The 13,608-nt window shown below is 36.2% G+C and overlaps 1 protein-coding gene across 2 annotated transcripts in view; it reads right to left on the reverse strand.

Moving 5' to 3' along the window:
* The window catches only part of LUZP2 (leucine zipper protein 2), a 443,219-nt gene that overhangs the window by 42,481 nt on the left and 387,130 nt on the right, over window positions 1-13,608 (reverse strand). For both annotated transcript variants that reach the window (XM_027115163.1, XM_027115162.1), the window contains exon 8: window positions 9,565-9,639. In XM_027115163.1, the coding sequence (XP_026970964.1) occupies window positions 9,565-9,639 (75 nt within the window). The remainder of the gene's footprint in view (window positions 1-9,564; window positions 9,640-13,608) is intronic.

Consider the following 13,608-nt stretch of genomic DNA (forward strand, 5'->3'; position numbering starts at 1 on the left):
AAGGAACCTCCATACTGTTCTCCATAGTGTTTGTACCAATTTACATTCCCACCAACAGTGTAGAGGGGTTCCCTTTTCTCCACACCCTCTCCAGCATTTATTGCAGACTATTTTTTCTTTAGGTTTACATCCCAAGGCAGACAACGATCTCTAACGTCCATCTAACCCCCAAATCCCACTGCTAAAAATATTTTTAATTGCTAACAAGGTTTAAAAATGATACAAAATTGAGTAAAAATGACAGAAACATCCCCAGGTGCAAAAATGAAGAGAGACATACAACCTTGGGAAAATCTCATGGTAACTCAGTGGTAACTGGGGACATGCATAGACCCTAGTAAGACAATAACACATAAACATCCACTTGAAGATATGAAATATGGTCTTTGGGGTGAGAGAGATGAAGACAGAGATTAGGTGCTAAAGCCATATCCCTGGACAAACTGGCATATGTGGAGTTTACCCTTTCACTGTACCCATGGATCAATGAAGCAGCAAAGTCTGTTGTCTCTTCCTGTGTAAGTAGTATACTCCCAACAAAACTACTGCCTTTTATATATGATATCAGGAATACACCTGCATATTGCATCCCATCCTATTTCTTGTCTCCTATAAAGCCCTTGTGGTCAATTTCTTGAGAGTAGTGACTATGACTTTGATCCTTACCAATGCCCACCTCTGTGTTTTCTACTCATAAGTGGTATAAAATTTATCCTTAAGATGAGATTGTCTATTGCTAGAATAGCAGTTAAAGAAATCTCTCTCTGGTCATATCAAGAGATTTTTTAAAAGGCAACAGTAAGAGCAGCAACTGGCAATATATAAGCAATAGGACAAACAAGTACCTCCTTCTCATTAATCTTGCCCTGTCAAGTTGTCCAAGACAAAATAAAAATCTGATAAGAACTAGAATGGAGGGGCTTTGTTAAGTGGACGAGAAGGAGCTAAGCTGAATGGTAACCTTATATTCAAAATGGTCCCTTTTATTTGCTTGCCTGAGTCGCTAGATTCTTGCCCTTTCCCCACTTAATTACTTTCTATGATTGATCCTGTTTGTTTCCTTCATACAATTTATCATTAATTTTAATTTATGTGTATACACATATGTATAAGTTGCCTATTTTGTTCAGAACTGTATAGCTAGCACATAACACAATCCCTGACACATTAGAAGGAACACACACAAAAAAGCTTTTTGAATAAATGACTTAGGTGAAAATGTTGTTTCTCTTTTGTCAGGGAAAGAAACTGACAAGCTATATCAGTAAAAAGAAATGAAGTAATGGCTCAGATTTCCCTTCCTATTGATTCTTTGTTATAATCTTGGATGACCCTTCCCTTCTCTCACTACAGAATAAGAGATCATGGCACTGGGTACTTTGTCAGGAGTGAAATATTCCAGATGGCATTGAACAATTTAAATGTATTTCGTTTTCTTATATTATCATTAGACAATGGAAATAGAGCTAACGTGATGAGGTCAGGCAGGTCTTGGCCAGCACTCAAAGCTAACATGGCTTTGAAATGTAGCTTTTCAATGCTTAGATAATGCAGGAAGTAATGATAGTTATTTTTCACTGCATTCTTATCGTGGCTCCTCTTACAGTATATATGTAAAAGTTGGATCTATAACAGTCACAAAGTATATGTTGACATAATATACAAATTCCTGAGTAATGGCTGAACTTGGATGCCGAAAATAAATAATGAACAGCATCAAGCTAATAGTTCATTTTCAGTAAATATTGTTTAGGCAAGACAAATTTTCCAATGGAACAGTCAATGGGATAGGCATATATGCTACAATTTTAATCATCTGAACTTGGTGCAATCATCTCTTCTGCTCCTACAGGTCTGACATTCTCAGGGTCACCTTGGACGGTAGTGTCAACAACACATAGATATAACCTCCAGCTCCTCACCTTTCATATCCATTGCAGTGTAGTAAGTTATCTTTCCTCTTATGTTTCAACCTATTATTAATCTCTTAGCTTTTGATTTCATTTCTTTTTTTTGGATCACAAGCCTATGACTTGGCCTCCTATATTAGATTCTGGCTCCTCTCCTTCATTATATTGTAGATTTTTCCTACTAGAGACCACAGGTTTCTGTGAGCAATGCTGTCCCAGTTTGGTCATCTTTCTACCAAAAAAAAAGTCCATGTCTTTCTAGTTAGTCCCTCCAACTTAATAGAGCCAGCCTGTTCCTGACACTACTCAGGTTTGGCTTGACCCATCCCATGAGCAGGACCCAGATAACGATTTTGCCACCAAAATGGCCATTACATTTTAATTTGTACTGCTAGCTGTAGTCTGTTTTAAAATTGCAGGTAAGGTCACTGTTCACTTTGAAGTTCACCGGAACAAGATGTCACCTAATGAAATACAATGTAAACCATATAAAGTATACTTTGCTCTAGATCTTACAACCTATTCCCTCTTAAGATCAGCCTTACTTTTGCCCTTGATCTTCTCCCCACACCAAAACACTTTTCCCACTTCCTTTGCCGCATGTTAGTAAAATGCAAAGTCTTTATGAAGATCCTGCTTGTCACAATGTCCTTTATTTATAGCCCACTGAACATTCCAAGTTCATTCCCATCTTAGGGCCTTTACACTTGTGGTTTCTTCTGCCTGCAGAACCCACTTTCCAAACATCTACATAGGAAATTTCCACTTGAAATGTATGTTTCAGCTCACATATTATCTTTTTCAAAGTCTCTATCACATTTCTTAAATTACGTCCTATGAAGCCCTTGTCATAAATGCATATTATCTTATCATTATATCTATTTCTGTTACAATGTAATTTCTTTGAGGGATGGTATTTTAAAAAAAATTATTTTATATTGGAGTATAGTTGATTTACAATATTGTGTTAGTTTCATGTGTACTGCAAAGTGATTCAGTTAGATATATACATGTATCTATTCTTTATCAAATTCTTTTCCCATTTAGGTTATAACACAATATTGAGCAGCATTCCCTGTGCTACACAGTAGGGCCGGTATTTTTTTGGAGAATCACTGGTTTCTAACTCAACAGATATTTATTAAATGAATAAATAAAGCAAACCCTCCAGAGGATATGTTTTATGTGAGAAAATAATGAAATATTTCTCATTTTATCCTGTATATTATATAACACAAAAAAGTATTATTTTAGATATTAAAATACTACTGCTTATCTGTATAATATGTAAAGCTTATAAGAAATTTTTGTTTATACATATGATCTTGAGATGGTGGGAGATTTAGAAGGCAATTTTGCGTGTGTGTCTGTATGTGAGTACTTTTCTCAGAAAAATGCATTTTTGGGGGAACAAGAAGATATATATTGCAAAGACAACAGTGTCCCTAATTTCTCACCTCCTGACAAATAAAAGTTCACAAGGTAATATTCACGTCTACCTTCATTTATTTACATGAAGATGTGACGTCCTCAGAGAGATCTGGGTGCATCAATGACAGCTGGCTTTGGAAAGATCGTGAAGGACTGTGAATCCAAAGCCTTTCCCCTTACCTTTGTTTCACCATGAAATTAGCTCTATGAATCCTATAAAGTCATTCAGCAGTTTTATTTTTTCTGCTCTAGGTGATCTCTATGTCCCTTGTATGTAGGATGAATAAATAGCATGTGTGTTAACTTATGAAGTTATATTACCTTCATTTATCTATTCAATCAATAACTATTTATTATGCTCTTGCTGTGTGCCAGACACACTGTAGCAAGAACAGTTCTTGTTCTTTTACTACTTTGTCCTGGGAGTCTGTGCAGATCACCTAACTTGTGTCATCTGTAATACGATGTAATAATGCATGCTGTCCTGGGTGAAATTTTGTGAGGGTCATATGCAATAGAAACTTTTAACATAAGAATTTGAGAGATAGTTTCCAAACCATAAAGTTGTTTTTACATTCCAGTAGCTGAAGCTAACTATAATTCATAAGATATTGCCAAATAAATAATTGATTGTTTGGAAAACCAAGATTGATTCTTAGATCTTGAGATTATTATTGCTTTTATTGGGAGAGTAAACTGAGACTTCTTTCACGAGAAATATGAAATGAGAACCAAGTTAGAGTGTGAAGATATAGTTTTCATAATATTTATTAAGTACTTAAGGCTATTTGAAGCCCAGATATAACATTCTTTGGAGCTAGACACCTGAAGAGAATTAAAAAGTCTCATAAAAAAATGATGGGGCGAGGTGAAGAGCAATTTCATTAAGCTGCAGTTTTCATTGATTTTGAAGTGAGCTAGCATTTCTACCTGACTTTATGATTGTAGTTTACGAGCCTCAAACATACCTTACATGAGATTTGTTGAAATCAACCTCCAGTAATATGCAATGCTTTTATAGTTCACTGTAGCAAAAGGAGTGACAAGATCCTGAAGGTTAAAGAGAAAAATTATCACAGAGATGCAGTCTCTCTATGATCTCATTCACTACTAATAATAATTACTATGCTTCCTGAGTGTTTTTCATGTGCCAAGAATTCCCAGTACTTTACTTTGTTTGATGACTATCATTTTCTCATCACCCTTATAAAGTGAATTTTTATTATTATTCCATTTTACAGTGAAGTATAAAGAGTTTGAGCAATTTGAATATGGCCATTCAGTACAGAGTTATGATCTGAACAGACAGACTGACTGCGGGGACCTTTATTTAAACACTACAACATATAATCTCTCATCCTGAATCCAGTCTGGCATTGTGAGGGCTAAGCACATAGTGCTCTTGGTAGAAGTGGGGAGGAAGAAGGCATAGGATGGATAAGACAAAGGAGAAAAAACTATATTATCTTCAAGTTCTGTGACTCAGGACAAACTACAATTTGCCCATGAAACGTCATGTGACAAAACCGGTTTTTATAACTCACATGTACTTAAAATACACATATTCACTTTTTGTGTTTCTCTGAACTCCCGGTTCAATGTATAATTATTTCCTAATTTTTGGTGCCCAACAAAATTGTGAGAGATGTGGGACCCAAGATTGTGCATCATAAGTGTTTTCTGTTTCTCATAGCACCTGGCACACAGTGGTCACACAAACAGCATTTCAAACCCATATAGTCATTCACTGACTAAATGGATTATCTGAAGTTAAGTAAGGGAAAAAAATTAATGTAAGGAAGAACATTCCAACAGTCATAGTTGTTAAAAACTCAGAGTGGGAGGGCCTGCCTCAGAATCTTGGAAATTCAACGTCTTTCTAGAACTTAAAACAGGGATAGCAAAGAAAGGAAAAATAAAAACATGATCTAATTGAACTTCAGGATTATACATACCTCTGATTGTCTGATTCTACCAATTCTATAAAGAGTCGTTTCCTTTTTAAAAACTAATTGGTATAAACTTCTTTTATAAATGAAAGAAATCTCATAAAGTGGAATCTTGGTAAGATGAATTATATTTGACCTAGTCTAGAAAAAAGCAGGCAGGTTTCCCTAAAATTCTTAAATATTATATTAATTACTTGGATAAATATAAAATGAGACAATCACAAAGGAGCGAAGTTGTTAAAATATCTTATTCATTCAAAAGCCATATTTATCCCAAAGATGTAAACCTTAAGAAGGAAAATATTTATAATTCACAAAATGTGCTTACAGTTCCCCTACTGCAACACTTTCTAGACATCCTGTTTGAAATGTTAGTTATGCTAGCTATGAAGAGGTTTCGGCCGCATATAAATGAAGAAAATGCCTATGTGAGATCCAAGTCTTAAGGAAGTTGTGGTCCTTCACAACCACTGCACAGTGAGAAGGAGGCAACGAGACCTCCAAAATTAATCCACCTTAAATGTTCCATCTCTTCTATTCTGTATGTTCTAACTGGTGATTAGAAGGCAACCTCCTTTCTTTACAAAGTTGCTAAATGTATACAGATATTATTGCAAAATAAGTTATGAATGTGATCATCTTACTTGCTTATTATTCCAAATAAAATGATTGCTAAGTTTTGATCACAAAAATGGAAAGCCCTTGACAGCAGACAGAACCTTTCATTTTTTAAAACTGCTTATTTTGAAAAATATAGGGGCATACAGAGAAAGACATAACGAACATCAGGTAAACAGCAACCTGAATTAAATGTTAAAAAGCATCATTTTAATTATATGTTATATATACTACTTACATAATTATATTAAATACATTTTTATGTGATAATATATGCATATGGATATTTTAATATGCATGTACACATTTATTACATGTAACTAATGTATATATACAAAACATATGCAATATAATGTATGTATATAATGCACGAAATATACATATGCATATGTGTAAATTAAAGACTGTGTCTATACAGCTTTAAAAGGATAGAACATTTGAGAAACAGTAGATGTATCTGTAAGCATCCTTAGTGTTATTTCACTCCATCTTTCCCCAAAGGCGATTGCATCCATAAATTTGATATGAGTATCTTTCTACTCTATTTATGATATGTAATCAAAACAAAATGTTTCATGTATTTGAACAATTGTTAAATACTGTACATAATAATTCTGACATTTTTCATTCCACAGTGTATGTTATAGATATATCAATATTGATACATGTATCTTTATATTTATCAATATTAAATTTTGATTACCATTTGAAAATGAGTATAGTAAATATATGGATTATATATATTAATTTTAACAGCAAATATTTAAATTATTTCCTTTTATTATTAATACAAACACTGCTGTATTTAATGTCCTTACGCACGTTTCCAGGTACATATGGATAAGTGAAAATTCTAAGGTACACACTTTTAAAAACTGATTTTAATAATTACTCCCATTACTAATGTATCAGAATTTGGTATCACCAGACTTTTAAATTTTTATCAATTTGATAGTGTTGAGATGCTATCTCATTGTTTTTATTCACATTTCCACTGTTCTGGTGAGGTTAAGTTTTTTTTTTAAATAAACTATTGAAATATAGCAGATAATGAAAAAATATATGGGTCTTAAGTGTACTTTTAAAAATTTATGTACATTTGAAAGAAATATTGCTGTATGCATACTGATTTAGGATTGCAATATTCTTCTCCTGGACTGATCCATATGAGACTCTCTTCTTATCACTAAAAAGCCTTTACTTCAAGTCTACTTTTAATGATGTTCATGTTGATACACAAGCTTTCTTTGTATTACTGTATACAGAGTTCATCTTTTTTTCCCTATTCTCCTACTTATAGATCTTTTGTTTCTTTATATTTAAAGGTGTCTTTTGTATAAATCATAAAGTTTTTGTTTAATGTAGCCTTATAATTTTAGCCTTGTACTTGGAATATGTTAACCATTTAAAAATTTAATTACTAACATACTTAAGTTGATATCTACCATTTTACTATTCACTTTCTATTTGAGCTCATCTTTTTAAATCCAACAATTTGACTATGAAGTGGGTTATCTTTGTGTTTAATCTGATTGTGCATTATTTATATTTTTGAATCTGTGGTTGATATCTTTCAAAGTTATTGAAAATATTTAGCCATTATGTCTGAATATTGCTCTGTCACTTCTTCTGGCACAACAATTATATAATTTAGAAATTTTGAAATTGTCTTATACATTTCTTATACTTTTTCTGCTTACTTTCCATTTATTTGTACTTTCTATATTAGTATAGGTATTTGATGTTAATTTTCCTTTCATTTCACTAGTTTTCAGTTCTACTATGTCCAATCATCCATTCTGCTATTAAATACATGAGTTACATTCTTAATTACATGAATTATATTGTTCTAATTCTAGAATAGCTAGTTGATTTTTTTATAGATTCCAAGTCTAGTGAAAAGTTTTGTCTTTTTACCTGTTTTATATTTCTTCTATTGTAATATATGTAATGCTATATACATGCCCATAGAAATATTATGCATATATATGTATATATGTATATAATAGTTGTTAAATTTTTGAGTACTTATTTTCTTATTCCAATATCTGAATCAGCTCCAGGTGTACATCTCTTGTCTTCTTTATTTATATTGGCCAGATTGTATTCTCTCTTTACATGTCTAGAAATTTTTTTTTTTTTTTGGTACACGGGCCTCTCACTGTTGTGGCCTCTCCTGTTGCGGAGCACAGGCTCCGGACGCGCAGGCTCAGTGGCCATGGCTCACAGGCCCAGCTGCTCCACGGCATGTGGGATCTTCCCGGACCGGGGCACGAACCCGTGTCCCCTGCATCGGCAGGTGGACTCTCAACCACTGTGCCACCAGGGAAGCCCTAGAAATATTTTTATTACATGCCAAATATTGTGTATAAATGAACCAAAAATTCTCCAGATGATATATAGAGAAGGTTTATTTTTCCATTGTTAGACCGAATGATGGCTAACTCCAATCTAATCAAGAATTAATCTCAGGCAGGGGATGCATTGAATGTTTGTTAAAATGCAGATTACTCTTGGATTGGCCCTGTTGGTACATCATAGACTTTTCATGTTTCTGACTGAGAGCCATGTGGGTGTTTTTTGTCTTCTCAAGTCTGAAATACTATGATTTCATTTTCAGATTTAGAGTTTTTTGTATTAATATTTTCTAGATATATGTTCTAGGAATTAGAGAAAACTACATTGGATTCAATAAATGAGTTGCTGAGTGAACAAAGAAATAATTTTAAAATCATTTTACCCTTTTGTTCTGAGTGAACTAAAGAAAAAAGGAATATTTACTTCCCACAATTTTATATAGTTGATTTAAAAATGAAAGGAGGCATTAAGAAATTTTGCCAAATACTGTAACTATAAAGAAGCAGAACCATAATTCTAAATTTTATGACTAATTCCTTCCTCCATATTATATTTCCCTTTCCAAATACCAACTCCTTATTCTCCATGCATGTCTCATATGAAGAGTATTGATAGGCAAAGGTAGGCATCAGATGGGAGTTGTGGTTTATTCTGAGCATTTACAATTGTAACACAATGAGGCATTAACAAAAATAAAATGAAGTAGATGAAATGAGGTAAAAAGAGGCAAAGAAAACCTTTTGGAATTAATGTTGATGATAGTACAACTCTGTGAACTTTAAAAGTGTGACTTTTATGGCATGTGAATTTTATTTCAATAAAGCTGTTATAAAGATGGAATGTCAGCCACTCTTGCATTATCTTTGTATAAACAGAGTTGCTTAAGAGAGCTACTTTCTTCTTTTAATGCCTCTTCCTCCAGGACTTCAAGATTTCCAAAATAAAAAGTGTCAATGACTACTTCCATTTGCTTTACAACTCATTCATACAAAGTTAATACATGACATCTTTGTTGATGCTTTAAAGTATGTTTATTCACTGTATTATAGAGCAAGGGTACCAGTAAAGTGAAAAATAAAGCCATGCAATCACAGAGCCTCAACCTTGAGTAGATTTACTATAGCAGCAAAAACAAGAAAAGAATTGGGTTCCAAAGAAAGTATCAAACACTCATGAATTCTATCACCATATTACATGCACAGCATCTGGAATTGCATTGATAAATCAAGAGCAGCAATGAGTACACCTAGCTTCATCTTCTGCAACCAAAGTCTGATGGCTCATGGATGTCAACTTACCCGGTCAAGAGCTGCTTTCTCCAGTTCATTTTTCGCCACAGCTAATTTTCGTTCCAGATCAGTAAGCTGTTGGGCCTGTAAAATGAAAGAGAGGTACATCTTTTTAGTAAATTCTATAACCTTTACCCTCCACTTTAAGTCTCTGTCATTCATTGCCAAAGAATTAGAAAAACAAAAACACAAAAACCTTGTGAAATTCATTTAGAATGCAAGTTAAAAATACTCTATTACATGGTCATTTGGTTAAGCTGCAGAAAATGTTGTTCTGGATGAATATACCTAAATGTTTCACTGGGTCAAAATGTCTAGTTGCGAAGTTCCAGCTCATGTCCCAGAAAATATTTGTGGTATAAATCCATCAGTCATGTTTCTAGTTGCTATGGACTAAATTTTGTCCCCTCCTAAAACTCATATGTTGAAGCTCTACACTCCTCCCACACACCATGTAACTGTGTTTGGGGATAAGGCCTTTAGGGAGGTAATTAAGGTTAAATGAGGTCATAAAGGTGAGGCTCTGATCCCACAGAATTGGTGTCCTTATAAGAAGAGGAAGAGACACCTCTCTCCACCTTCACACAGAGGGAAGATACAGTGAGAAGGCACCATCTGCAAGCCAGAAAGAGCTCTCATTAGAAAATGAATCTGCCAGCACCTTGATCCCAGAACCATGAGAAAACAGATTCTGTTTTTTAAGCCACCCATTCTGTTGTATTTTGTTAACGCACCCTGAGAAGCCCAATACAATAGTATTCACTCTTTTTCTATTTTTATTTTTAAACCAGTATAACTCTATCCCACCGTATCTCTGTATCTTTGCAAATGTCACAACTGTACTGCTAAAAGAAAAGAGCCTCAGATTTGGAAGATGTGTTTTAAAGTCCTGCCTCCACCAATGCCTAGCTACTGTATATACTATAGTTATATAATGACAAAGAGATGCTCTGCAGGCTCACACAGGATCTGCAGAAGGGCCAGCCTCCCCTCATGCCTCAGCCTCGCTACACCTCTGGCTTTTGTCAGTCTCCTACATTTAGCCAATGAAAAGAATTTAAGTCTGGAAGGAACAGAGGGTTGTTCTGATGGTCTTGTGAGGCAAGGGGATTGAGTTCGCCTTCGCCTGGGAGAAGTCAGCAGAGGGGCTCATCACTTCTGCAGTGACCAGGACGTCCCCATTCTGGATCTCCATCCTGGGTGTTACAATGCTGTGGGCTTATAGCAAGGCTGTAGCCAACCACCAAAGTGCCTACTTGTCTTTTGCTCTTCCCTTCTCTCCCTCATGGTCTGGAAAATAGCGCCCTGCACCACTGTCCTTGAATAACCTTTTTTTTTTCCTTTCCTTATGGTAAGCACCTAGGCAGGAGGAGAAGGTGAGGATATTTTTCTTGATTATGAAAACCTATATCCATTCTTTATGTCCATGCATAGTTTTCATCCCCTAAATTGATCTGTGCTACTTTCCACACTTGACTCTTGTGGACAATAATTTTCCAGTAGGCAACTGTTGCCCTTAAACAGTAACCTAATCATGTACATGAAATATATATGTGCACCTCTAAATATACAATAATGTTTGAAAATAAAATCATTGTGAATGAGGGAGAGAGAGAGAGAGGACTGATGAAGAGGGTTGTCTGCAATTTGAGGGCACCTCCAAGTGAGTGGACTCTCATAAGCTCTGAACCGTGGGCCCCCCTTGGCCTGTCTATCTCTGTCTTTCTGGCCACCTGCCCGCACATCAGGAGGGCTTCAGGACCATAGGCCTCAGTCTTGCATTCCTGGCCCGGGCTTGGGCCACTCTGCTGGCCCTGCATTGCAGCTGCCCTGGGTCCAGCTGCATTCCTCAACCACGGAGCACTCTACTTCCCCTGTGACAATCCCTGCTCCCGCCAGAGCCAGCTTCTGTCCACAGGACTGAGGCCCAAAAGAAGGAAGAAGAGTGGTCCTTCTGTCTGTCCCCAGCCTCTAGGCCTAGGACAGGAGTTAGGGAAGACAGGGAGGGGCAGCGCATGGGCCTTAGTGGGATAGTGGCCATCCCCACACCCCTGGTGGCTGTAGGCAAGTTCCTGGGAACTCCTGTGGGAAGAGGGCAAGAGTGTCAGCACCAGCCTCAGTGCCAATCAACATTCTCAGTCACCAGCTGGAAGGGCGTTAGTGCTGCCCTGAAATCGCCTATGTCTTGAACACCTTTCTACCCCCACAAAGCATGTCATGATATCTTCATCCTCAGGGTCCTTTAGGTGGGCAGCCTCTCTCCTCAAGATGCTGTCATTCATTATCTGCAGTCCAGAGGGTGGGGTCCGCATAGTTACAAGTCCTCCTGCCTCCATCCCTTTCCCTCCGTGTGTGGGTTTCAGCCTAAATCCTGTCATCCACACCAAGGGACTCCCACAAAACGATGACTTCAGGGTGTGCAGCCATCCAGGAAGCCTGTACTAGGACAGGTTGAATGAATTCCAACAGAAATAGCGTATATGCCTTTGAAAGCTCATTGCCATTAGTTCCCAGGATTTCAAGTATTTACCTCTTCTAAGAACTCATTGAACTTGGTAAAATCTAGCCAAGAGATCTTGGGATACAAAAGGTTACAAAAACAGTAAGAAAAGTAACCACAGGAATTGCAGATTTGGACTCATATTACCATACTTTAGTCTTAGTTTTGAAAGGATCAGTTACTGGATTAAATCATATATCGGGGCTTCCCTGGTGGCTTAGTGGTTGAGAGTCCGCCTGCCGATGCAGGGGACACGGGTTAGTGTCCCGGTCCGGGAAGATCCCACATGCCGCGGAGTGGCTGGGCCCGTGAGCCATGGCCGCTGAGCCTGCGCATCCGGAGCCTGTGCTCCGCAACGGGAGAGGCCACAACAGTGACAGGCCCGCATACCGCAGAAAAAAAGAAATGTAAACATTCCAGTCCCATTCCAGAGCTAATAAATCAGAAGCTACATTAAAAAAAAAAAAATCGTATTTATAAAATTATAGAAAATAAAAACAGGTCTGTGGGTTTTAAAGCATCAGAAAACCTATGAAAGACAGGAGGGTTTACTGGATTGTGAATTTTGTCTGTTTTAAGTCATTTATGTGCTTTGTCAATTTAATTCACATGAAAAAAAGGATAGGGTTATTTCAGGGGAGGTAGTTGTGAATCTAGAGTAGCTTTCACTCACAACCAATCTTTGAATAAGTATCTATAAAGTGATTAGTTTTGTTCAGACTAAGAAGGAAACATCATCTGTGTACATAGGTTGAAAATACACGAGGCAGCAAGCACGTAAAGTGAAAATCACAATATGAGACTCTAACTGCTAAGCTGAGAGTGTGTTAAGCTGCAATAGAGAACACAGGGGGCCTGAGAAGTCAGAGTATTCTTCCTAATAAGAATAACAGCAAAAAAACCTAACATTTAATCTTTATGTAAGTATATTTTCTCATTTGAGATTGATAACATGAGAGGCTAGAGTCCATATGATAATTTTTAATTTACTCAAAAAATTGTGAAGCTCCACAGCTCCAGGTTTTTATAGACCACAAAACACTGGAGCCTGGCTCGGCTCTGCCGTCCGGTCTATCAATTCTGGAGCTGTTCCTTGCTGTTTTTCTCGAGGATCCACCTTAAATTGGGCTAGATTATGAAGGATGAAATCAATGCTGTATTTAATGCAAAAACTGTCTTTTTTTCCTAAGCAACCTAAATATATAGTCGTAGCATGAAGCAAACAGAAAGGACATAATGTAGACAGTTAAATTTTATCTGAAATTTTAGTGAACCATTTTACAAAATTTTGGCAAATGCATACATCTGCAAGGTTCTAATTCATTATTTATACATTAGGTGTGTAATTCAATATTTCTGAAAACTCACTGGGACAAGGATTATCTTAATCCTTTTCTACTTCCCCTCTAGGTGAGAATATCCAGGTATCTTCTTTCTAATTTTCTGGTGAATTTCCCTGAGATTTGTAGCATATGAAAACATTTATACCTAAAAAGGACCTGAAACAAATTTAACACTAAATGTATTAGAATATTAAACATAAACACATGAGA

Source organism: Aethalodelphis obliquidens, unplaced genomic scaffold (assembly GCF_003676395.1).
Source record: "Aethalodelphis obliquidens isolate GAN/ISIS:26980383/991018 unplaced genomic scaffold, ASM367639v1 scaffold14, whole genome shotgun sequence".
NCBI lineage: Eukaryota > Metazoa > Chordata > Mammalia > Artiodactyla > Delphinidae > Aethalodelphis > Aethalodelphis obliquidens.